The sequence below is a fragment of the Monodelphis domestica genome, chromosome 6 (genome assembly GCF_027887165.1).
Source record: "Monodelphis domestica isolate mMonDom1 chromosome 6, mMonDom1.pri, whole genome shotgun sequence".
In the NCBI taxonomy this organism is placed as follows: Eukaryota; Metazoa; Chordata; class Mammalia; order Didelphimorphia; family Didelphidae; genus Monodelphis; species Monodelphis domestica.
In genome coordinates this window covers 10109550-10136616 of record NC_077232.1, presented here as the reverse complement: position 1 = coordinate 10136616, position 27067 = coordinate 10109550, and the positions used below count along the sequence as shown (strand labels likewise).

General features: G+C 41.0%; 1 protein-coding gene across 1 annotated transcript; it reads left to right on the top strand.

Moving 5' to 3' along the window:
• Positions 1-25032, top strand: LOC100013455 (solute carrier family 22 member 11-like). The gene is made up of 10 exons (XM_001367807.3): positions 1-978; positions 1572-1675; positions 4813-4967; positions 5188-5356; positions 12701-12818; positions 13978-14093; positions 14584-14798; positions 16670-16772; positions 21714-21920; positions 23970-25032. Exons 1-10 carry the CDS (start codon positions 577-579, stop codon positions 24034-24036), a joined length of 1656 nt encoding a protein of 551 aa, XP_001367844.3. The 5' UTR covers positions 1-576; the 3' UTR covers positions 24037-25032.
• Positions 25033-27067: the final 2035 nt, after the last annotated feature.

Below are 27067 nucleotides of genomic sequence, written 5' to 3'. Positions count from 1 at the left end.
CTGTGACCTCTTGGCCATAAGTGTTGCCACCACATTGACGGTCACTCTTCCAGGACCTGAACGGACCAGCCAAGGCTGCTTGACATTACACCTTGTTTTCAACTAACTCAGCCATGTCCTGATTCTCCCTCTTTAATCAGAAGTTGATTTTTAACCGATGCATTCTATTCATTCATGCTTTGGTCATACCTAACTAAGAAAAGCAGAGTTAGCCAATCTGTTGTATAGGGTGAACATGTTTAGTGCCTTGGACTCCTCCATGTGCAGGATGGGGCTCTGCTAAGAATCCTCGAGTGCGAATCCTCTCCTAGAATGGATATTTAAGTAACTGAAGTCTGGGCTGAGGTATCCTTCCAGCTAAGTACTAATCCTGGGCTACGTTTTCTTCATGAATTTTGACATCATCCCCTCTACAAAAGCCCAAGAACATAGCCTGCCTCCACTGCTCCATCAGAGGGAGAAGGAAAAGTCCCCGAGAGGAGTCCTCAGTGGCTGAGGAAATACACCTCGTGTGCTGTTGCTGTCAATTTCCCGTTCATCACTCTGAAGATCTCTCCTTGGGGCTAACGGTCCAGGATGGCCTTTGAGGATCTCCTCGCTGAAGCTGAAGCGAAGGGAAGATTCAGAGCCCTTCAGATCTTGACGTTGGCTGTCCCTCTCGTATTGATAGGTGGCCATTTTCTCCTGGAGAATCTCACGGCCTTTGTCCCCAAGCACCGGTGCTGGGTTCACGAGCTGGACAATACCTCTGCCTCGATCAGCGTCAGTGAGGACCTGAATTTGACTTCCCTGCTGAAGGTTTTCATCCCCCTGGACTCCGATGGGAGACCCGAGAGCTGTCGCCGATTCTCGGCGCCCCAGTGGCAGGCTTTGCTCCCAAATGTCACGGCCCAAAACTTCAGCCAGCTGGAGATGGAGCCGTGTGCGGATGGCTGGGTTTACGACCAAAGCATCATCACGTCTTCCATCGTGACTGAGGTAAGATAAGAGGCTCTTCCTGCCGCCCCGTGCCCACCCCGGGAAGATTCAATTGTCTTTTTTTTTTCAATGACACGTAATATTGTTTATTGTCTTTTATAAAGGGTCACACTGAGGTGGAACTTGATTTCCCGGGTGAATAATAGGAAGAGACTCCTCTCCTCTGTCCCCTTCCATGACACCATTAGTGAGGGATCCATGGATAGGGGCCGCCGCCAAATACCAAATCAACGGTGCAGAAAGAGGCAGGCTACACATCTTTGCTCAAAGTCCAGGGGAAAAGTCATAGAGTCCAGAGCTTCAGCAGCATTATATAGAATGTGAAATCCATTAGCAGGATGGATACAGGGGAGAAAGCAAATGGGGAAGAAAGCAGGTGAGAAGGGGAAAGGCAAAGATGTCTGCATTAGGAGGGTCAGGGTCAAAATGCGCTGGAAATGTATGTCCTGAGATGGACTGGACAGGGGCACCATAGAGGCAGTTGGGCAAGAAGTCAGAGCCAGAGTTTCTCTTATCGTAATGGTAGCAAGATTCCCAAGTCCAGAATTCTCTCGCCACACTGTAAGATCTGATGCTCTCATCTTCTCTTTAAGTGGGACCTGGTGTGTGACTCCCAGACACTGAAGACCTTGTCCCAGTCAATATTCTTCGCTGGGATTTTGGTGGGACATGTGCTATGGGGCTGTCTCTCAGACAGGTGAGTTTCATATGGGCATAGATATTAATGGAACCCAGAGCCTTGGGCCATGGGGCTGAATGTGGGAAAGGGATAACAAAGGAGGAAACCAGTGCTCAGGGCAGAAAAGAAACATGTACAAAGTCAGATAGTTGGAGGCAGAAGCAGAATTTGAACCCAAATCTCTCTGATTTAAAGTCAGTCTTTCTATGCTGTATCTACTGCCCCCCAAAACAGAGGGAAGATTCAGGGCTGGGTTTAAAGCTCTGGGTGGAGGTGCTAAGAGTTAGGAGTACAAAGGAAAACAAGGAACTGCACCTGCCCCAAAGAAGCTCACATTTAGTAGAGGAGCCAACATAAAAACAACTATGTACATCCGAGATACGTATAAGATAAACTGGAGGCAATTATAGCAGGAGGGCACTAACATTAAGGAAGACTAAGGAAGGAGGCTTCTTGCTAAAGATGGAATTTTAGTTGAAGTTTAAAGGAGGAGAGTAGCTGGCTGGCTCAGTGGAAAGAGAGCCAGGCCTAGAGACGGGAGGTCCTGGGTTCAAATGTGACCTCATTCACTTCCTAGCTGGGTGACTCTGGGCAAGTCACTACCCCCATTGCTTAATCCTTACTGCTCTTGTGCCTTGGAACAAATATTCAACATTGATCTAAGACAGAAGGTAAGGGCTTAAAAAAAAAGAAAGAACCCTAAAGAAGCAAGCCAAGAAAGCTAGAAGAAGGAGATAGTACATAGCACAAACCACCCACCTGAAAAAACAGATGCAGTAGAAAAAATGTAAGAATCATGGAGTCATTTTACTGTCATGACCCAAACATCCGATTTTAAGCAATCTTAAAAATAAACTGCCCAGATCACTTAGACCCAAAGGGTACAGTAGATATAGGAATTCTCCCTCCCAAGGAAATCCCAGGAACAACACAGCCCAAATCCAGAGCTTCCAAGTCAAAGGGGAGGAAAATGCTGCAAGTGGTGAGCAAGAATGAATTCAAGTATCAAGGAACCAGACGGGATCATATAGGATTGAGTGGTCCGAGACAGAAAGTCTGAAATAAGGCAAAGAAAATGGGCTTACAGTCAAGAAAAACTTAGCCAGCAAAACGGAGTAAAATCCGATGGGGAGGGAGGCAGGGGAAAGGGAAGGATTTTTAATGAATTAGCTCATCCTCCAACATCAGAACTGAAGGGAACTTTTGAAGTTCAAATTCAGGAGTGAAAAGAAGCAGAAAAATAGAAATATGGATGTACATCAATGAAGGACAAATGCAGGATAGACACATATTCAAATATATGGATGGGGGGTGTAACACGTGTGCACCCTCTAAAAGCTGTCATCGGGGCCAGTGAGGGAATTCAATGAGTCAAGACCTAGGGGGACTTCTGTTATGTCTGGATGATCTTTTAAAAAGAGCAGAAAGAGAAGGAAAGAAAATGCTCCAAGAGTAGGACTAGAAGGGAAAGGAAGATTAAAGATAATATTGATGACACAGAACGAATTTGAAAAAGTAGATAACTACAAGTCGATAAATACGGGGTGGGATCGGGGTTAACCCTTAAAACTCACTTTCATCTGAACTAGTTAAAAGAAGAAAGAATACAGAAACACAGAATAAGGCTAGAAAAACACATTTCATTTAGGAAAAAAAAAAGGAGAGAAAGAGGAGAAGGGGAGGATGGGTAATGATAAGAAGAGTACATTTAGAAAGAGATGAGTTCTATTTACAAATAGCTTCATGCCTCCTTTGGAGGAGACAGAGTGGGAATTCTGGGTGGGAATGGATAAACAGGTTACGGAATATAAAGGAAGCAGAATACTAATGGACTGAACTCTTCACAGAATAATGACCGACCAAGATTCTTTAGGACTAGAGATGCCTCCTCATTGAGAGATGAAGGACTTGGAGGGCAGAATGAGACAGAATTTTTGGACATGGCCAATGTAGGCATTTGTTTTAATCGACTATAGATGTTTATAATGGCGTATATTTTCTCATAATTTAAAAAAAAAGAATGGAAGTGGGGAGATGAGGTAGACGGGTAAGAAAGTGGCTAATTAAACAATAACATTTTTGAACAATAATAATAATAATAATGGAATTTTGAAGAGAAGAAGATCCAGGGAGAAGTGTTAAGTTCAGTTTTCGACATGTTAACTTTGGCATTTATAATACAACCAAGTTTGAGATGTTCACTAGGCAATTGGAGGTGTGGTACTGGAAATAAGGAGGAAGGTTAGAGATGTAGAATAGAACTGAGGAAAAAATCTGCATACAGATGAACATTGAAGGGAGCCAATAAGATCACCAAGAGAAATAAAGAGTAGAGAGGGAAAGGGCACTTGGAGGAAACCATGGTTAATGGCTGTGATCCAGATGAAGATCCAGTAAAGAAGACCAAAAAGAAATGAGATGGGTAGAAAGAAGTAGTGACCTGAAAACCTGGAGAGAAGGAAGTACCAAAGAGGAAAGAGTAGTTAACAAGGCCAAAGATTGCAGAGAGAGCGAGGAGAATGAGGATTGAAGAAAAAGCCAAGGATTGGGCCATGGAGAGACCACTGAGATCTTTGGAGAGAGCATGGCTTTATTTTGAATGATTAAGTCAGAAGCTTGACTGTAGAATTAGGAGAAGAAGGAGAAGAAGAGAGCAGAGGCATCCATTGGTTGTAGACTTAGCCTTCTCAAGGAGTTTAGCCACAAATGAGAGGAGAGAAATGGACTGTGACCTAGTAGGGGTACATGGATCAAGGGAGAGTTTTTGAGGATCGGGGAGACAGGGCAAAACTCACAATATAGAGGATTAAAGTTTATTTAGAGGAAGCAAGAAGCAGCCAGTAGACACGATAGATAGATAGATTCAAGAGAATGAGGGAATGTGGGATAGGAGGAATCTGCTGGAAGGTATCTAGTACAAACCCCTCATTCAATGGATGAAATGGCTAAATCATTCCCTCTGATTCCCCACAATGGAGAAAATAAGCAGCCAGACTCTAAAATCTTCATTCTTTCCATTGGACTGTACTGATGAGCCTTTTGTTTTTCAAAGAACTTTGCATTTTAAACAAGCATTTGTGAAGTGCTTACAGTGTGGAATGGACTGAATTAGACATTGGGAGATAGTCACACCCGTCTGGTTTCCCTCCATGTAGGTTTGGGAGAAAATGGATCCTGCTTCTGAATTACTTCTTGTTGGCTGTCTTCAGCACGGGGGCTGCCTTTGCCCAATCATTCTCCATTTACTGCAGTTTTCACTCTCTGCTTGGGATTTCCTTAGCAGGAATCGTAACTGGCTCGGGGTCCATTGGTAAGTCTTCTCTGTGCGCCTTCTTCGCCATTTGCATTTGTTCTTTGAGATACTACCTTTGGAGAGAGCATGGCTTTATTTTGAATGATTAAGTCAGAAGCTTGACTGTAGAATTAGGAGAAGAAGGAGAAGAAGAGAGCAGAGGCATCCATTGGTTGTAGACTTAGCCTTCTCAAGGAGTTTAGCCACAAATTAATCTTGTGATGGGGTTTCCTTTCAGGCTTTGAATGGAGCAGCAGCCACTATCGGGACCTGATAACAGTCATTTTCTCTATGTCCGCCAGCTTGGGACATGTATTGCTTGGGATTGTGGCCTATAACATTAATCAATGGCGCCAACTGCAGCTGGTAATGTCAGTTCCCTTCTTTGTCTTCTCCCTGACTGCTTGGTAAGTGTCCCCTTGTTCTTTCTCTGGGGGACCTGGAGGGTGGAGAATCCCAAACTTCTTTAAAAAGGGAAGCTCTCCTAAGAGGATAGGAATGTTCCCATGAGAGGTTTGGCTGACAGAAAGAAATTAAAACCCATTCAGAGATGAGGCAGGCTTGAAGTCAGATATCTTCATTAAGTTACCTCTAGGATATAAAAAGGGAAGAAAATTAAATGAAAGCTATTAGTTTCAAAAAAGCTGACCCCACTGCCCAAGGACCAAAAAGAATATCCAAAAGAACAAGAGATGAAATAGAAAAGTCATTACATTTCAAGGCAGAAGATATGAGTTCCAATCCTATCTCTATAAATTATTAGGTGAGTGACCTTGGGCAAGTCACTTACCCTTCCCATAGCAGTTTTCTTGTCTGTAAAAGGAATAAATTAGACTAAGTGGTCTTTATGATCTCTTCTAGTTCTAAAACTATACTTCCAGGTTAAGATGGCCACTGAGGTTCCTCCAAAGTCTAGATCTATGATACTATGACCATTGCTATGGAAAATAATAGGCATCTCCTATGTCTAATATCTCCAAGGCAACTAGGTAGAATGGTGTCTAGAGACTGGATTTGGAATCAGGAAAACCTCAGTTCCAACCCTTTCTCAGATACTTACTACCTGTATAACTCTGAGGAGGTCAGTCAACCTCCCTGGGCTTCGGTTTCCTAATCCGCGAAAAGAGAAAAATATTAGCACCTCCCTCTTAAGATGGTTTTGAGGATAAATTATAACTAAATCCATGCTAATCTGCATTCAGTATATTTCAAGAAAATTAAAAATGATTCAGAGTGCAAGAAGTCAATATCTGTTTAAAGTGAATAGGCACGTGTGCAAATAGAAATTTGCTACACCTGAACTACATTTACCCAGCATCCTTCTAAGTTACGTCCTCATTTTACGTACGGAGGCTTGGAAGATAAATTTGGCTGAGACCCACCTGCAGGGCTCTTTTTGAGCTCAGGTTTTTGGTAAAGCATGACAGGTGTGGGTCTCTCCAGCTCTGTGCTCTGCTCATTTGGCAGAATTAACCCTCTTCTTACGCACTTTATGATTATTAAATCCTATATAATAAATACTTTGAGTATTTATTCATTTCTAATCTCACACACAGCATATGGTAATTCTAGGCAATGGAAATGAACAGTGCCCCTGGAACAGATGACACTTATAGCAGCAGCAGGAGCCGCAGATAGGCTGAATTCACATTCACAGCTCTCAAAGATCCCAGCAGAAAATTACACCCTGCCTAAGGAGTTCTTCTTCAGCATCCCATGATGGGGAGAGAGTTGGGCTCCTATTTGCCACATGAGCTCTCCAAGCTAGGCCCTTGTGTATTTGTGAGACAAGGGATCCCAGGCTATTGGAAAGGCTATTTTATACACTATGCCACCAACTTCTAAAAGCTACTTTAGTCTGACTGAGTAAATGACAATCTGCCCATAATTGTGGCATGGAGCACACCAGTGGGGGCTCTGGGTTATATCACTAGAAAAGATAGTCCGGAGAGGAGGAAAGCCAAGCTGGTGGAGAAGTCACACACACCCATCTGACTTCTACCAAATTACCCTCCAAGAAACAATGATATAATGCCTCAAAACAAATTCTGCAAAGCAGCATGCCAAGGCAAGTCCCACCGTGGCAACAAGCCTTGGGTACATCTGAATCCACAGCAAAGGCTGCTGGTGCTCTCTGTGCCATTTGGTAAGGGGGAGGGGGTCAGACAACTACTCAAATGGAGATTACAGGGGTCTATTTTCTGGCTCTGGGTGCAAGACTTTGGCCAGATTGCCCATAGTCAGATCCACCTCTCAGGCCTGGGTCACCATCTAAGGGTGAGGAGAAGCACTAGCACAAAACAGCCCTCACAGTCACAGGGGAGCAGAGGACTGTGGTCACAGTTTCAAGGTGGAAAAGATTGCTTATGGTTGCTTGCAGAACAGAGCACAGGCCAGTAGAATAGTAAGCACACTGTATTTTTTAAGTTAAAAGAAAAAATGACTGGAAAATGAGCAAACAACAAAAAGAGAAAGTTATTTCGGTGCCAGAAAGACCATAATATCAGCTCAGAAGAAATCAATAAAGTCAAAGAATTAATGAAAGAGATCAAAAAGAAATTTAAAAATCAAATAAGACTGGTAGAAAAAATGGGAAAATAAATGAGTGTTGCAGAAAAATCAGGAAAAAAGAGTAAGCAGCTTGGTAAAGGAGGCACAAAAAATACTGAAGAAAATAATACATCAAAAACCAAAATAGGGAGGGACAACTGAGTGGTTCAATGAGAACCCAGCCCAGAGACAAGAGGTCCTGGATTCAAATATGGCCTCAGACACTTCCTAATTGTGTGACTCTGGCCAAGTCACTTGCCACTTGTCATTCAGCCTTGGAACCAATACATAGTATTAATTCTAAGATGGAAGGTAAGGGTTTTTTCTTTAAAACACACACACACATACACACACACACACACAGAATAAGTTAACCAGTAGAAGAGGAATAAAAATCCATTGAAGAGAAGAGCCTTTTAAAAAGTAGAATTGGCCACATGGAAAAAAGTACAGAAATTCACTGAGGAAAAGAACTTTTTTAAATGTCAATTATCAAATGGAAAAGGAGGTACAAAAGCTCACTCAAGAAAATTATGTCTTAAAAATTAGAATTGAGCAAATGGAAGCTAATGACTCCATGAGACATCAACAAACAGTCTAACAAAGTCAAAAGAATGAAAACATAGAAGAAAATGTGAACTATCTCTAGAAAAACAACTGACCTGGAAAATAAATCCAGGAGAGATAATCTAAGAATTTTTGAAATACCTGAAAGCCATGATAAAAAAAAAGAGAGAGCTTAGATATCATCTTTCAAGATATTACTAAGGAAAACTGTCCTGATATTCTGGAACCAGAGAGTTAAATAGAAATGAAAAGAATCTACCCATCACCTCCTGAAGGAGATCCCAAAAGGATATACCCAGGAATATTATAGCAGAATTCCAGGACTCCCAGGTCAAGGAGGAAATATTTCAGGTAACCAAAAAGAAACAATTCAATTATTGTGGAGCCACAGTCAGAATAACACAAGATTTGGCAACTTCTACATGAAAGGATCAGTGGGCCTAGAATATGATATTTCAGAGTGAGAAAGAGCTAGGACTTTAACCAAGAACCACTAACCCAGCAAAACTGAGCATAATCTTTCAGGTAGGTGAAATAGGTATTCAATGAAATAGAGGACTTTCAAACATTCTTGATGAAAAAAATCAGAGCTGAAAGGAAAATTTAACTTTCAAAAACAAGATTCAAGAGAAGCATAAAAAGATAACCAGAAAAAAGGAAATGATTAGAAAACCATTCAATTAAATGGTTTGTATACTTATATGGAAAGATGATTCTTGTAATGCTTAAAAACTTTATCATTATTTGGGCAGTTATAAGTAGTTTGCAAATTGCAAACCTTTCCATCCTTTATCACAATTCACAGAGAGAGGGAAAGAGTGTGAGTTGAATATGATGGGAAGACATCTTAAAAAATAAAATTAAGGGGTAAGAAAAAAGGATGTCTTAGGAGAAAGGGAAAAATAGAATGGGGTAAATGAACACACATAAAAGAGGCATGAAAGAGATTTTACAGTGGAGGGAGAAATGGGAGAAGTGGGAAAGAGAGCGGATAAACCTTACTCTCATCAGGATGGAATTTAACTTATATTCTAATTGTAGGGAGCCCCTTTGGCACAAATCATGATGGTTAAATATGTTTTAATAACATTTCTAGCTCTGACATATCAATTCTAATGTTCTTTCTGGTCATGTTAAGCCCAGAGTTGAGACAACCATCCATGGAGGGTTTTCAAACAGAGGTTGGAGAATTCTTTGTTGGCTAATGTTGGAAAGAGGATTCTTCCTCAGATCCAAGTTGGACTAAATCACCTTTGAGAACTTTTCCTACCCTGAAATCTGTGCTTTGTTTTCCCAGGGCCAAGTACAATACTTGGCACACAATAAGTGCTTAATAAATGCTTGTTGACTAACTAGTTGGATCTCTAAGCAGAGGGGAAAGAGTCTAGATATCTTGGTTGTTGAAGAAAGCTCCCTCTAAGATAGAACCTCAGAACTGGAAAGCATGAAGAGTATATTTCAGTAAATCACAAAGGAAAACTGACAGATTTATTGGAAACAGAGAACAAATTGAAGGGAGCAATAGTTTGCTGATAACTTCCAGAAAGAAACCCTACACAGAATAGTCCCAGAAATGTTATAGCCAAACTCCAGAGCCTCCATGTCAAAGAAAAAACAATATTACAAAGATACATATAGAAAGAATACAAGTACCAAGGAACCAGTCAGGATCACAGAAGACCTCAAAGTTTCTACTCTAAATGGGTGTTTGGGATACAATATTCCAAAAGGCAAAAGAATGGTGTTACAAACAGGAATAATTTACCCTACAGGGTAAAAATACCTGAGAATGATTCTACTAGAGGGAAAAATGGATCTTTAATACAATAGAAGAATGCTAAGCATTTCGAATTAAAAGAATAACACTGAGTAGAAATGTATGTATTCCCCTCTGCAAATATATGTATATACACACAGACAACCTTATATGAAGGCTATGAAAAATGTACAAAATCAACAAGTGATGAAAGCCAGTTATTTAAAAAAGGAAAACTGGTTCTTAGCTAGAGCCTACAAAGGAGAGGAAAGCTGTTTACTTATGTCAGGCTGTCATTGATTTCTTTGCCTCTGTACAAGAAAAATTCAGCCTGAAACTTCAACATGGCTTTGATTCTGAAAATCATTAAATGTCAGGAGTTGACAGTGATGTTGGTCCTAGTGTTGGAGCCTTGAGCTTGTCAACAGTACTTCCTACCATCTGAGGAAAAATTAGTAACCAAGAGGGTCAAGTTAAGTGATTAGCCCAGGGTCAAAGAGCTAGTAAGAAAGAGAGAGATTTGAACTCAGAAATACAGGTGTTCCTGACTTCAGATATAACACTCTATCCATCAGACCTCTTAGCTACATGAAGCAAGATTAGAAAAGTCTTATTGCATAACTTTGTTACTGTAATGACTTTAGAATTTGCAGGTGTCATTAGAAAAATATTCTAGAGGCAGCTGGGTAGCTCAGTGAATAGAGAACCAGGCTGGAGATGGGAGGTCCTGGGTTAAACTTTGTCCTCAGACATTCCCCTATGTGGTCCTGGGCAAATCATTTAACCCCAATTTCCTAGCCATTACAACTCATCTGTCTTGAAGCCAATACTTAGTATTGATTCTAAACCAGAAAATAAGGCTTGTTTGTTTCTTTGTTTTTTAAAGAAAAACACTCCTAATGAAATTTGTATGAAATAAATTTAATAATTGCTACTCTAGCATCAACATTCTACAAATGAGAATAATTTTATTTCTAAACTTTTTGGTGCTATCTCTTGTTTTTAAGGGAACTTCTAACTCTGAAAGATATAAAAGTTTGTTAGAGCATTCTTAAAATGGTTCTGCCTTAGTCTTAACGATATGACAATACTATGGAGAGTACTCTGCTCAGATTCTCTCAATACAGAAAGACCACAGGAAAGAAATGTTAGATGAAAAGGGCAGGCATCAGTTATAACTTTGAAAATGTGACAAATTGATGCTAGACTTGTTATTTATACATCTGTGTGTGTGTGTGTGTGTGTGTGTGTGTGTGTGTGTGTGTGTGTGTACCTTTCCTTTTAACAGAGTAATAAGGGAATGGAGAGGGTTAAGAGCCATGATGGTGAATCTATGACACATGTATCAGCACTGACATGTGTAGCCATTTTCAATGATATGAGGCCGCATGAGGGCTTGCCTTGGGGCCCAGGAGATGCCCTGGGAGCCGTAGCTTTGGTGTGGCCATGCCCTGGTCCAGCTTGGGGGTGGGGAGGACTGCTCCACCTTCTGGCCACAGGGACAAAGGTCAAGTGACAAGCTGTGGGCACCAGGAGGCTGGGGCACATGGGGCTCCCTTGGGGGGGGGGGGAGGAGAAACATGCACAGGGAAGGAATTTGACCAGGAAGGCAGATGGAGGAGGAGTGGGGAGGGTCAGGGACAGGTCAGCAGAAGACTGGGCAGGGCTCTGGCCCATGTGCAACAGAGGAGTGCCTGGAACCTATTACCAGACACTTTTAGCACCCTGAAAAATATAGCAATGACTTTACTCACAATTTTTCCCTCTACATGCTTTTGTGAGACCTTATTCTCAGCATTAAATAATATCAAAATTAACAAAAGAAACAGCTTGATAGATGAAGTTAGTAGCTTTTACTTGGGCTTGAAGTGTACAAAATACCAACCTTCAATTGAAGATTTAGTAAATGAAATTCAGCAAAAAAAAAAGTCACTAAAAGGCAGATTAGTGAAAGAATCCCCTCTCCCCCTTACTTATCTTAGTTTAAGGCACCTCACACAAGTTAAATAATATCAAGACCAACAAAAGAAACTGACTAACACATGAACAAAGAAGTCATTAAGCAGATAAGTTAAATAATTAGTTTTTGTTTTATTAAATACAGTTATATATTATAATTATACATTTTTGTTACTTAAACTATAAATATCATGAAATTATGGTTTTTTTCTTGAAGTGACCCACCACCTGAGTTATGCTTGGTTTTTTGGTGAATTTTGACACACCAAGCTCAAAAGGTTGCCCATCACTGATTTAGAGCAAAGCCTGAAAATTAAGGAAACAAAATTCTTCTTAAAAAACAGATCTGCTTCACTTAGAATGAATGGAAATGTCTATTTCTTGGTCAGTGATTATTGACATATTTCAAATGATATAATTCTTCTATCAGCATTTGCATAGCTAATACAAGAAGTGAATACTTATTGAATTATGAACCTGAGATGATAACTTAGATGGGGCAGAGGTAGGAGGACATTTGCTCCAGGAATGAAACAATGGTGCAAATGCTGTCTCCTCTATTGACAATTATAAAGGCTTTTCCTGTTAAGTCCATTTGACCATACATTGGGGAGGGAAGATTTAAGACAAAAGCAGACACAGGTCTTGACTCATTTAAAAAATTTTTATCAAAGAGGAAAAATCAAGAAGGGCTAAATTTGATCAGAAACTCTAGCCACCTTTTAAGAACTTTGTAGTATAGGATGTTTGGAGATGAGAACTTTTACACATAAACTTTCTTTTGGACATTAAAATGATAAAAAGCAAGTAGTTGTAGGCAAAAAAAAAAGAACCCTAACCTATGCTACATACAAGAAATGTGACTTTTTTAGCAAGTTTAAAGATAATCAACTGTATCTGTCATGCACTTTTTAATTAGGTGGTTACCAGAGTCCGCAAGATGGCTGATTGTCCACAACAAGTTAGATGATGCCTTAAAGGAGTTCAGAAAAGTTGCAAAAATCAATGGAGTAAAGGATTATAGCCTGACTATAGAGGTGAGAAGGGAAGAAGGAGGCAGGGCTGGGATATGGGAAATGGTGGCTGTTCAAGTCAAAATGAGTAGATAGCTGATTCCCAAGAAGAAAGTCTACTCTCTGATGATCCTTCTCCAAGTCTCAGTGAGACGGGATTAAGTAAGGGATTGGGGTGGGCACTTTAATCTACACTTGACAAGAATATGGCCATGGGGACTAAGGGTTGCTTTCGGACAGAGAAAACTTATCTGTTTGAAGACATCAAGCTCTGGACCTCTAGCCTCATAGCAGCCTTGACTGTGAATGGCGCTACCAAGGTTCTCTTGCTCACACATGGCAAATCTGGATGATTAATCCTCACAAAATTTGTAGGAAATTTGTTTAATGATGAACGACATCATTGAAAACCATAGCTCATGAGCCCCCACTGGAATGGTGGTCTTTATTGTTCAGCTTCGAGCACAATCCAAACTAAAGGCATTTCAAGGAATAGCCTAATAAGAACGTATCAATAAAACTTTTGTCCACAAACCTGGGGAACTCTTCCCCACAACTATACTAATGAACATTCACGTGTAGAGTGGACATGTGTAGGGAACTGGAAATCATAGAACAATAAATCCCCATATAAGGGGTTCTAGAGACCATCTAAACCATCCCAAAGATGAGGAAACTGGGGTCCAGACAGTGGTCTGTCTCTGTAGTGAGTCTCCCAAGTTCACACAGCTATTAAGGGAGGGATCTGAACTCAGGTTTTCTGACTCCAGAGTCAGCATTCTTTCTGCAATGCTATGGATGCAGACAGAGGCACAGACACAGGAAATGTGTGCGATCAGGGCAGATTCATGGACCAAATAGTCACAGAGTTGAAGCTGGAAGGGACCTCACACGCCTTCATGTTACAATGATGTCTCTGCTCATTATCGTCTCAGGCTGATCCTGTGTGGCTTCAAAGGTCTCAGTGGGATTCCTTTAATCCTGTGGCCACAGGCATGGCACCACTGAACATGGCATTATAGAAGTTGCTTAATAAGGCTTTGGGGTCATAACCAATGAGTTCTCATTTGGTTCCATTCCCAGCCTAGAATTCTCCACCCCCCCCCCCAATCCTTCCTGCTTCTTCTACCCTTCTAGACTCCAACCTCCAGATTGACTCTATCCTTGGCTATCTTCTCTAAAGGCTTTGAGATCTACCATGGAGAAGGAGTCAGATGCAGCACAGACCCATTACACCGTGTTGGATGCAGTCCGCTTTCCCATCCTGCGCACAAGAGTCCTCTGTTTGTCCATTTCAGGGTAGGTTTCCTCTAATGTATGAGGAATTGAAAGCTGTAATCACTCCCAAAGGAATGTCTCCAGTGGACACAGTAGATAAGCAGAAGAAAAGGACAGATTGGCCAGCTGCAACCTTCTGTCTCGGATTCATAGAACTATAGAACAGTAGAGGCAGAAAGGCCTTCAGAGGCTATCCAATTCATCCTGAACCTAAGGAAGTCACTCACCAGGATTCCCTCATCTTAGCTCCACTAAGGGGCAATGGCTTGTGCTTGCAAACCTCCAGTGGGAGGAAGTCCATTATCATTCCATTCTGATAGTTTTCAGACAGCTCTAACTATTATGAGATTTCTCTTTACATAGAGACTAAATCTCAACTCAATTTGGGCAGCTAGATGTTGGCTTTCGTTGTCCTCATATATCTTGATGGTCAACCTCCACCTAATCTCTGTTTCCCCCTCCTGATCCAAGTTTGATGGTTTCTCTCTACTTTCCTCACTGTCTGCTGCAGTTTCTCATTCCTTCTGATTTTTTATGGGATGGCTCTGGACATACAGAACTTGGGGCAGAATATTCAAAGGCTCCAGATTGTTTTTGGTGTTTCAACCTTGGTAAGCAAGCTTGTAGCCTTGTTTTTCATGAACTGCTTTGGTCGTCAAAGAGTAATCGTGGCTTCCCTCTTCCCTGCTGTACTGCTCATATTTGGCTATGGATTTCTGAGCCAAGGTAAGAAAATGGGCTTTGGGGAAAGAGGAAAAGGGGAGGGAAGTGTCTCATACCATTAGAGGCCACTAGGTAGCCCATTGGATAGAGAAGAGGCAGGTAGGTGACCCTGAGGATAGAGCACTGGACCTGGAGTCTAAATGACCCAAGTTCAAATTCAGCCTCAGATACTACCTAGATGTGTGACCTTTGACAAGTTACTTAACCTTTAACTACCCATAAAATGGGGATAATAACAGCACCTACCTCCCCAGGATCTTTTCAGGATCAAATAAGATGATATCCATAAAGTGCTTAGCCCTAGAGCACATAGTAGGCTATATTAAATATTAGCTATATTATTATTATCAAACCATCCTTATCATCATCATTTCTGGTGTCCCTCAGGTTCCCTTTGTTCCCTAAAAGAGCACAAAACTCTTTGGGCAAGAATGAATGGCTAGTTTAGGTTCCTTGAGAGTTGGGTCCTTGGGGGCATAGCAGAGGGAGCTCTGATCTCAAAGCCAGCAAGTGCCTCTCATTTACACAATATATCTCTTGTAGCGTCAGATATATATACTGTATCCCCATTAGAATATGAGCTTTTTCTGGGCAAGGACAATGGTTTCCCCCTTCTTCGTAGCCATAGCACTTAGATAGTGCCTGACATATAGTAGTAAGTGCCTTATACTTTCTACCTGTGTGACCCAGGGTAAGTCATTTAACTCCTCAGTGAACTAAACAACTCTCAGACTAGAAACTGCAGTGAAAAAAAGTATTGAAAGTTAGTAGAGTGGGTTTCTTCATATGGATATCCTCTATTCAGCCAGGAAAGCTTGAAATCATAGGTTCAGTCCCTATCCCTACTGACTCTTAGGACTAGAAGTATTCTTTGAGATCCCTCAATCGTAGAATCTTAGATCTAGAACTGAAATGGACCTCAAAGGCCATTTAATCCAAATTCCTTTTTTATGAAAAAAACTGAGGCCCAGGGAATTGAAGTGATTTACTTAAGGTCATACAAGTAGTAAGTCTCAGAGGTAGGATTTGAATTCAGGTCTTCTGGCTCTAAAGCTATTACTCTTTCCACTGTACTTTGGTGACTCTCCAACTTTCTCATTCTAAAAATCAGGAAATAGACTCAAAGAGAAGAATCAGCTTTCCCAGAGCTGCAGTATTAATAAATGGTAGACCAAGTACTCAAACCCAAACCAGGACAGATGAGGAGAGACTTGAGTGAGCTAGATAGAGAGATAGATGGATAAGATGAATAAGTGACTGGAATCAATGGCTGCCATATGCTTTAAATTCAGATTTATGAGTTTCTTAGCAATGGTCATTGTCAAATGCATCTTTATACTTCCTACCTCTCCAACTCTTAGCACAGAAAATTACACAAAATAGACACAATAACTATTGTTTGCTAGACATACCAAACAAATAATTACTATAGAGCACTTTAGAGTTTGCAAGTTGTTTTGCATTTATTGTATCATTTGTTACTCACAACAATCCGGGGAGATAGGTGCTATGATCTCCATTTGACAAATGAAGAAACTGAGACTGAGAGAAGTTCTAACTTTCCCAGAGTCACCCAATTAGTAAGTGTCTAAGGCAGGATTTGAACTCAGATTTCCTTGACTCTAAGTCTAGCACTTTATCCCTATATCACCTTCTTGCCTCTAATGATTTAAATATTGTTAAAATAAATAGATGGATGCGGTAGTAGATGAAGAGAATGAATAAATAGATTTATAATTTATGAGACAAATGTATGAATGAGTGTGTGAATGGATAGGTTGAACGAATGAATGGATAAATGAATGAACAAGTGAATGGCTCTAAGATATGGCGAACTCTGGTTTACTGAGTGTTTTTCATCTTTTGCTTTATAGAAATTTTGCGTACAGTTTTGGCAATGCTGGGAATCAGCTGTATTGTGATCTGCATGTGCAATTACTATGTTTATAGCTTTGAGCTCCTACCTACAATTGTCAGGTAGGATAGAGAATTTGGTAACAAAAGAAAAATCAACAATCATTTCCATTGCTGGGGGCATTGGGGGAAAAAGAGGCTCCATAGACAAGATCTCCCAGGATACATGCATGCCAAAGTGGGTGTCTGTGTCTTCAGCTCTATATGACATAACCAAGGTTTTACATTCAAGAGAGATTCTAGAGATACTGATTCATCCACACCAATCTCATTCTCTCAAACTTAGATCATCCCATTATGCTTTCCTTTGTCCCTGGTAAAAAGACTTTGATCTTCCCTGAAATCCCCCAAGTGATTGGTTATCTGAAACCATGAAGGCTGGTTCTCAGACAAGAAAGATAGCAATTGGCCCCAAACCAGCATAAACTTTTCCTAGTTGGTGGATTCTTCTATGGTTCCTGTGTTTTATAGCCTTTGAGGACCCAAGATCCCCTACAAGTCCCAGTGAGATCTCAAAAAAGAGCTTGAGATGAAGCACATGGAACTATTTCTCTAGAAGTAAGATTATAGCCAACCTCAAGAATTAGGCAGCCTAAGGGGGCAGCTGGGTAGCTCAGTGGATTGAGAGCCAGTCTTAGAGATGGGAGGTCCTAGGTTCAAATCTGACCTCAGCCACTTCCCAGCTGTGTGACCCTGGGCAAGTCACTTGACCCCCATTGCCTAGCCCTTACCACTCTTCTGCCTTGGAGCCAATACCAGTATTGACTCCAAGACGGAAGGTAAGGGTTTAAAAAAAAAAAAAGAATTAGGCAGCCTAAAGCAATAGCAGCTTCAGCTATACAGAATGAACTAGGGTGATGGATGGGTAATTCCATCCCTCTCTTTGATCTTTCTCTTAGCTCTCGCCTGGTTTGAACATGGCCCTGTAATATTTGGCAAAGACAAGCCAATATCCTAGAATAATAGTTGCTGGCATTCTCTCAGCACCTTCAAATTTCACAAAGGTTTGGACAAAGATTATATGGGACACTTTGGCAATGCAGTAAATAAAGCACTGTCTCTAGTCAGGAAAATCGAAGTTCAAATCTAGCTTCTGATACTTTCTGGTTTGTGACCTTGGCTAAATCACTTAGCCTATATTTGTGTAAGGTTCCCAATCTGTAAAATGGGAATAATAATAATAAAAGCACCAACCTCTCAAGAGTTTTTAGGAATATCCAGTGAGATAACATAAGAAAAGCACTTAATGAACCTTAAAACTCAGTTTTGACTATATTGATCTATAATGATCAGTATTGAATGAAGCTATAATGATCAGTAAAAGATTAAATAATTAATAGGGAGTGTCCAATAAGAACCCAGTCCTTATGAGCACGCACAATATCCTTAATCTGATATAACCTCCCTGTAATTGTGGGAATAAAAGGGTATTCTGGGATTGTGTCCAGGCAGCTTCTTATGAGCCTCTCTGGAGAGCCATCAATCTAGCAGCTGATGTGTAGGCAAAAAGCTCCCAAGATAGACTCATTCATTTGTAGAGAGATTCTTGCTTAACCTTCGCTGGCATACTCCTGACTGCCCAAAAGTTAACTAAGGATACAACAAGAGGACACCTTGGATACCCTTGATGAATTCAACTCATTTGGTCCAGATGAACTTCTGAAAGGATAAGTAGCAATGATGGAGTGAGAGAATGACAGCTGAGCCTTATTCAGTGATAATTTATGATCACAGAGAATAGGAAAAAATACTACAAGATTAGAGAAAGAGAAGGGTTTGAATTAAAAAAAATCTGAGGCAACAGAGGCTGCAAACTCTAAGCCAATGAGTTTAACTGAGATTCCTGGAAAATTCTAGCACAGATCATTAAAAAGAAGTTTGACCAATATCTAGGAAAGGAAGCCGTGATTACAAGGAGACAATATGGTGTTGTCATCAAGAACAAGGGATTCCAGACTAACCTCAAATGCTTTCCTTTTTGGACAAGACCACCAGAAGAATGCTGTGAATAGATTTTATCTTGGTTTTTACAAAGTCCTTGATGAAGTATCTCATACTGTTTTGGGGGGGGGAGAAGAGGTAGAGAAATGGATTAGATGAGGACACATCAGAGAGATTCAGAACTGGTTGCATGGTCAGACTCCAAGGGTAGTTGTTAAAAGTTCACTGTCAATGTGGCAGGAGATCTCCAATGTAGCACCCCAGGGACCTGTGCTGGCCCTATTCTCTTTATTCTTTATATCAATCCACTGGATAGAAGCATAGATGGCTCATCAAATCTGCCAATGACCTGAATATAGAAGGGATCTCTAATGCATGGGAAGAAAGGGTCAGGATTCAGAAGGACTTCGATGGGAGAGATCATTGGGCTGACTCTAAAGCAATTCAATTCCATAAAGATAAGCATAAAACAAAAAGATCAAAGTCCATATATAAGGTGGAGGAGATGTGTCTAGAGAGCAATTGTTCTGAAAAGATCCACAAGCTTAATATGGGTCTGCAGTGAAGTGGAGTAATCAAAAATCTCTAATGCCATCTTGGGCAGCATTAGGAGTAACATTGCTTCCTGGAACAAAGAGATGATAGTTCCGATGTCCCCCACCCTTGGCACACACCCTGTTTGTGCCCAAAAGATGTCAAAAAGCTGATAGGAATCTAGAAGAGGACAGCCAAGAGAGTGAAAAATCATGAGTTTATTACCTAAGTAGATCAACTGAAGAAACTTGGCATATTTAGTCTTAGGAATATTCGAGGAAAACATGAGTACTGTCTTTAACTCTGTGAAGGGTTGTCTTGTAGAGGAGGAAGTAGACTTGTTATATTTGACCCTAGAGGCCAGAACCAGGAGCAATGGTGCCAGTTGCACGGGCACATTTAGATTTGAGATTAGGGAAAATCCAACAATGAGAGTTGTCCCACATTGGGAAGATGATGGACTGGTACTGGGAGAGTGGTGAGCTGCCTCAAGAAGTGGTGAATATCTCCTCCTGGGAGGTCTTCAAAGAGATGCAGAACAATTACATGTTGAGGGAACTTTAGGAGGAATTCTCATGTATGAGGTAGATTAGATGGCCATTGACATCCTTTCCAACTCCCATAGTTTAAGTATTCAAATCCAGACTTTATTACTTCAGGTCCTATTACCTATCCTTTAAGTTAGACTGGTTCTGGGAGAGGAAGGAAGACAGAAAGGAAAGAAATATAAGTCTTAGAACCAAACAAGCGATAATTACATTACTATATACAACCAATTAGGCAAACAGCTCTGAAGCAAAGATGTTTATTTCCATCAAGAATGTGTGGGATTTGGATAGACTCGAGCCTGAGGAGGAGGGAAAGGTTACAGCTTTTATAATGTTGGAAGGAAGGAAGGAAGGAAGGAAGGAAGGAAGGAAGGAAGGAAGGAAGGAAGGAAGGAAGGAAGGAAGGAAGGAAGGAAGGAAGGAAGGGAGGGAGGGAGGAAGGGAGGAAGGGAGGAAGGGAGGAAGGAAGGAAGGAAGGAAGGAAGGGAGGGAGGGAGGGAGGGAGGGAGGAAGGGAGGAAGGAAGGAAGGGAGGGATGGAGGAAGGAAGGAAGGAAGGAAGGAAGGAAGGAAGGAAGGAAGGAAGGAAGGAAGGAAGGAAGGAAGGAAGGAAGGAAGGAAGGAAGGAAGGGAGGGAGGGAGGGAGGGAGGAAGGGAGGAAGGGAGGGAGGGAGGAAGGAAGGAAGGAAGGAAGGAAGGAAGGGAGGGAGGGAGGGAGAGAGGGAGGGAAGGAGGGAGAGAGGGAGAGAGGGAGGGAGGGAGGGAAGGAAGGAGGGAAGGAAGGAAGGAAGGAAGGAAGGAAGGAAGGAAGGAAGGAAGGAAGGAAGGAAGGAAGGAAGGAAGGAAGGAAGGAAGGAAGGAAGGAAGGAAGGAAGGAAGGAAGGAAGGAAGGAAGGAAGGAAGGAAGGAAGGAAGGAAGGAAGGAAGGAAGGAAGCTCTGAAATGAAAATGACCTTAATCTTTTCTTAAAACTTAGTGGTAGGTAGCTACTGGGCAACTAAGTGGATTGAGAGCCAGACCTAGAGATGGGAGGTCCTAGGTTCAAATCTAGTCTCAGACACTTCCTAGCTTTGTGACCCTGGGTACACATGAGGGTACATCAATAGATGATAATGCACAAAGACAATTGTCATGCTCGGTCACCAATAGACTACCACTAACTGACCCTGGGTAAGTCACTTAACCCTCATTGCCTAGCCCTTACCACTCTTCTGCCTTGGAACCAATATATTGTATTAATTCTAAGGTGGAAGGTAAGGTTAAAAAAACCTTAGTGATATCTTTTGTTTTCATATCAGTTAAATTTATTCTCTTATTCTTCCCCCTCTCCTCCTATTAGAGAGGCATCTCATGTAACCAAAAAAAAATTATTTTAAACAAAAAGAGGAAGAAGAAAAAATCAGTAAACCAATCAGTGCATTGAAAAAGTCTGAAAATATGTGCAGTATTTTGTACTCATGAGCCACTTGCCTCTGCAAATGGAGGTGGGGGGGGGAATAAAAGTGTGTCTTCTCATAACTCTTCTTTCTGTTATCTTTTACATTCAGGTTGTTGCTCACGTTGGGCATATTGCTTTCCTAGCTTTTCTAGGAACAGCAGTCCCTACCCTGAAGGAACTTACTCTCTACTAGGAGTAATGCTATGAGAGATTGCAGACACTCTTCAGAGATGGCTCCAGTGTAGGACCTTCATCCTTTATCCATTCAGTTGTAGATACTAGAGGGAACCAGGACAAGTAAAGGGGCATGATCAAACCAATATATCTGCTTCCCTGTTGACAAGCTCATTTGAGGATTGAGCAATAGTTTCTTTCCCTTCAAATGCATTAATTCGAGGAACCCCTGAGCTTCCTGCAGTTTATAAGAATTTTAGTGGTCCAGAAGTAGCTTCAATACACCAAAGACTCTATTAACAGGGAGTTTAGAGATGGGATAGCAACACGTGTGGAATATAAGACAATCAGATCTTCTTTGTACTGACAGGAACACTTGCAGAGGACTGATTTTTACAGTAGAAAGGATTGGGACATTGCTGGCCCCATTGATAAATTTGCTCATGATCTATAGTCCAGTCCTGCCAAAGGTGATCTTTGCAACCCTAGCCATCACTACCTGCCTTCTGACTTTCTTCTTCCTCCCTGAAACAAAGAACCAACCAGTACCTGACACCATCCAGGAAATGGAATGTGGGTAAGTACTACCTGGGGCATCTTGGGAAGACCACTTAACTTCTCTGAGCTTTATTTTAGTCATCTATAAGAAAGAGGGAGTTGGACTAAATTAATGAATCCATGCATTTATTAAGCTCTTCCTGTGTGCCCACCCCTGTGTGAAAGACAGTGAAAACAAATACATCAGCAAACAGTCCCTACCCTGAAGAGGATGACATTCTACTATTGGAAGAAAATATATATGAGAGCATCATGGGGACAAAAGAATATTTTGATATCCTGAGGGGAGCCACTGGAGGGTGACTTAACAAAAGTTTCGAAGGCAGCATTGTTTTCCATGACAATGACAGAAGTTAGGAGGGAGAGGCATCATTCTTCCCAGTTTTGCTGACACTCCTCCTTGCCCTACATAAGATATCCACAAGAAGATAAAAGGGGTGTGTGTGTCATTTGTATAGCCGGTAAGCTCCTTGCAGGCAGGGACTGCACTTGACTTCATCTTTGCATCTTTAGTACCCAGTATACTACTACAATCCCTTTCTACAATAGGAGGTTTCAAAACCTCATATTCTTCCCATTCAGGTTGAGAGAGTATGAGAAGCAAATAAAAGAGAGAGAAGTAGTCGTTAAGAAAGAAGGAGGGTGGGGGCAGCTGGGTAGCTCAGTGGATTGAGAGCTAGGCCTAGAGATGGGAGGTCCTAGGTTCAAATCTGGCCTCAGCCACTTCCCAGCTGTGTGACCCTGGGCAAGTCACTTGACCCCCATTGCCTAGCCCTTACCACTCTTCTGCCTTGGAGTCAATTGACCCCAAGACGGAAGGTAAGGGTTTTAATTAAAAAAAAAAAAGAAAGAAAGAAGGAGGGCAATAAGAGGAGAACAGGGCTTGGGGGGCCAGGGAAGAATGTAGGGAGAGAGAAGGAAAGGGCTCTTAGATATTTGCTGATTTTTTTTTATTATTATTAAAAACCCTCACCTTCTGTCTTGGAGTCAATACTATGTATTGGCTCCAAGTCAGAAGAGTGGTCAGGGCTAGACAATGAGAGTCAAGTGACTTGCCCAGGATCACACAGCTAGGAAGTGTCTGAGGCCAGATTTGAACCCAGGACCTCCCATCTCTAGGCCTGGCTCTCAATCCACTGAGCTACCCAGCTGCCCCCAGATATTTGCTGATTTTAAGGATTCAGGAATGAGATAGAGAGTCAGTAAAGGAAATAAAGAATAGTCTCAGGTCCTGTGGTGCCATGGAAAGCATTTGACTTAGAAACCAGAGGCGTGGGTCAAGGCCTAATTGGCCAGTTGATAACCACATGATGTTGGATTTTAGGACCATACCAAGGCTGAACAGCTGAGATACTTCCTAGCTCTGACATCTCACCTTAGACATCATTGTGTCTATTTCCATCACTTGACAGTTGAGGAAACGGGTCCAAAGGGGCAGGGTAATGCCAAAGTCCTACAAATGGTAACTAGCAGAGCTGGGATCTGGCTGCAGGTCTCGGATCACAAACCCAGCTCATTTCTCCACTGGGCCATGGAAAGAAACATTTCTCCAGTAGCATCCAAGCTCCTCAAGGCCTCCAAAAGATTCATAAAATGACAGGTTAGAGCCCTCAGTGTACAGATGAGGGAAAAAGGAACTGGCCACATTCACATGGGTAAAGGGGATGGAGGCGAGGCTTTTTCCACTGTACTCCATTGTTTTTGCATCCTCACTGACCAACACATAAGAGAAACTTAACAAATGCTTGTTGAATTGGATTGAATTGTGAGATGACAATCTCTTAAAAACTGAAGGCGTTACTACCTGGTGGTACCCCAAACTACTGACTCATTGACTCCACAACCCCCGAGAGTCATAGAGAGTCATCATGGGCCACATTGTCCCCCATTTCAATTTTCCTGCCCCCCAATAGAGTGAGGTCATAGTTGTAAAATCACTTAGCATGGTGCCAGACACATGGTGGATGCTTGAAAAATACTTATGCTCTTCCCTTCCCTCCTTTACGCTCTCCTGGTTTTTCATGCTTTTTTTGTTTGTTTGTTTTTGTTTCCATTCATTCATGGGAAGACATTCAAGAAAAGAAGCAAGTCCAAGAAATCAAGGTGACACCAAAGTAAAAATAAGCCAATTTTAGGATTTCTCCAGGAGTCTGATGGAAACAAAAATGGCTGTGGTCTAACCTGGGGGTTCCTCATCAGCCAGTGGGAAGGCACTGCATTTGGTGCTTTGGGGACTCCAGGCTTCCAAGAAGTTCCAGTAGCATCAATCAGTCAGCAAGCTTTAAATAAACAGTTACTAGGCACTGGAGATACAACGACAAAAAATCAGCAAGTTTTGCACTCATGAATCTCCTGTTTTAACTGAGAAAACAACATAGGGACAAATAAATAAGTACAAAATCAATTAAAATCAAGAGTCTCAGAAGACATGCCTCCGAGAATCTGCGCCCATTTACTTGAAGCTGCCTTGATTCCAAGGAGTGTTCACAAGCAAAAGCCAATGGCTTAAAGACCAATGCCTTCAGAACTGCTGCCTGAGGAGGCTCCCCCTCGAATACAACCTGGATTTCTAAGGGAATTTAGCTGCCTCTGGTTCAGGAACTCCAGGCTGGAAAGGGTACTCAAAAGATGTTCTCTGATTTTTCCTTCAAGGGATGTCCATCTACTCATCCTCCTCCAAACTCTCCAAGCTTTCCTCTTGCTGCCAGCATCAAGGATAAACTCTTCTGCCAGGCCATTCAAGCCCTCCACAAACTGAAAACCAAATTTAGTTCTCATTATTCCCCTTATTAAACCTCTGTTCTAGCCCATCTTGTCTTTCAACCTTGCCCAGTCTGTGTCGCTATGTCTGGAATATTTTCCCAACTTACTTTTTCCTCTTGACAGTCCTTAGGTGCCAACTCAAATGGAAAAAACATTCTTCATTCTCATAGTTATTAGTGATCTTCCCTTCTTCAAATTGCCTTGTATATTCAATTTTCTATTTGTATTGTATCTGTCATTTGCCCCATACAGTGGAACTTCCTGGAATGTAAGAATTATTTTTGTTTGTTTTCTCTTCATATTTTCAGCACCCAGAATGGTGCCCTGTCCAGTGGGGGCTTAATAAATGATTATTGAATTGAATTAAATTGATTCTAATTGAATTATTGAAAATCAACTTGAAGAGAGATCATTAAAACTTGACAGTTGGCAGAAAACCAGGTGGAATTCAGTATGTAAAACAAGAGAGTTTCACATCTCCATTTATTGGGCAATACCTGAGACCATAGCAAGAAAGAACAAGAAAGAAAAAAGCCACACGGTTCATTTCCCAATTGATAAATGACCAAAGGAAATGGGTAGTTTTCAAATGAAAAAAATCCAAATATCAAGCACAGATTAATAATAATAATAATTGATAACATTTCTCTAGAGCTTTAAAGTTCATAAAAGTGCTCCTTTACAAATATTAGGCCATTTTATTTTCACAACTCTATACCCAGGTTCTTCATCCATCTAGTATCTGAAATAGGATCTGAACTTGGGTCTTCCTGATGTCTCATGTAGTGCCCTATTTACTGGAGTTCCTAAGTGCCAATGTGTGAATAAATGCTCCAAATTTCCAATAAATAAAAAAATATGAAATAAAAAACAATGAGATTCCAAGTCACACTCCTCAGACTGGCAAAGATGACAGAAATGACAAGTGATGGAGGGGCTGTGAGAAAACAGGCACATTGATGCACTCTTGGTGGAGCTGTGAATTTGTCTAACTATGCAAGAAACCAATCTGGAATTATGTCCAAAAAGTCACTAAACAACGTGTACCCTTTGACCCATCAGCATCACTACTAATCTTAAATTGCATAGATAAACAATGGAACAGAACCCATATGTGTATATGTACAGAATATCTGTAATGATTGCTTTTATGGTGACAAAGAAGTGGAGATGGAAGAAATAAAGAAATCTCTTGGCCATAATTCTGAGTTGATAAACTGACTTTATTCATGGGTAAATAGAGTCAATGGTCCATCACCACTCCCAGTCTGTATGAAGGACATCTTGTGGATGTTCACAGTTGTTTTTATAAGCCTTTGACAGCTGATACAAATAACTGACTAACAAAACCTACATACTCAAAGTATCTTAGTTATAGTTAATAAATTCTAGTATAAGGTCCAAGCACTTTCTTGATCCTGCCATTGCTATCTTCAGTCAATATTTTAGGAAAAGACTTACTAATATTGTAATAGACAATAACCCACAAAAAGAAACTTAAAGATACAGAAAGTTGTCTCTTTGAGTCATAAAATCTGAGCAGCCTACCATTGCCATAAATTCCCAGATTCCTACCTTTATAACTGACTCCATGATTGCTTCTGTTATCTTTATTGAGTAAAGATATGTACTTAATATAAGAAGCTCTTTAACTAACTCTCTCCTTATCTATCAGAGTTAATAAACAACTGGGACTAGCCTTTCTAACTTTCTAGTTACATATACTGTAAGATGAAGTAGTCTCATACTAAATGTTATAAAAAGAAATTAAATGGGGGGCAGCTGGGTAGCTCAGTGGATTGAGAGTCAGATCCAGAGATGGGAGGTCCTGGGTTCAAATTTAACCTCAGACACCTCCTAGCTGTGTGACCCTGGGCAAGTCACTTGACCCCCATTGCCTAGCCCCTATTGCTCTTTTGCCTTATAACCAATACCCAGTATTGCTTCTAAGATGGAAGGAGAGGATTTATAAAAAAATATTAAATTTAAATTAAAAAAAAGAAATTAAATGAAATAAATACAAGTTAAGCTCTTCAGATGCTAAGCAGATGCCCATCAAATGGGGGAATGACTAAAGAAATTATGGTCTGTGAATCTGATATTAATTCTGCTTCACCATTAAGAAATGATGAAAGGTATGATTTCAGGAAATCTAAAAAGACCCACCTAAACTGACAAAGAGTGAAGTGAGCGGAAGCAGAAGAACAATATTTGCAATATCAGCAACATTGTAAGGACAAACAACTTGGAAAGATTTAGGAACACTGATCAGTGTAATGACCAAACCGTAGTCCAGAGGACAGAGTGACCCATTCAAGATATAGAATAAGACACAATTTGGGACACAGCCAATGGGGGAGCTACTGTTGCTTAACTATGCTTATTTGGTTTGGAGTTTTTTGT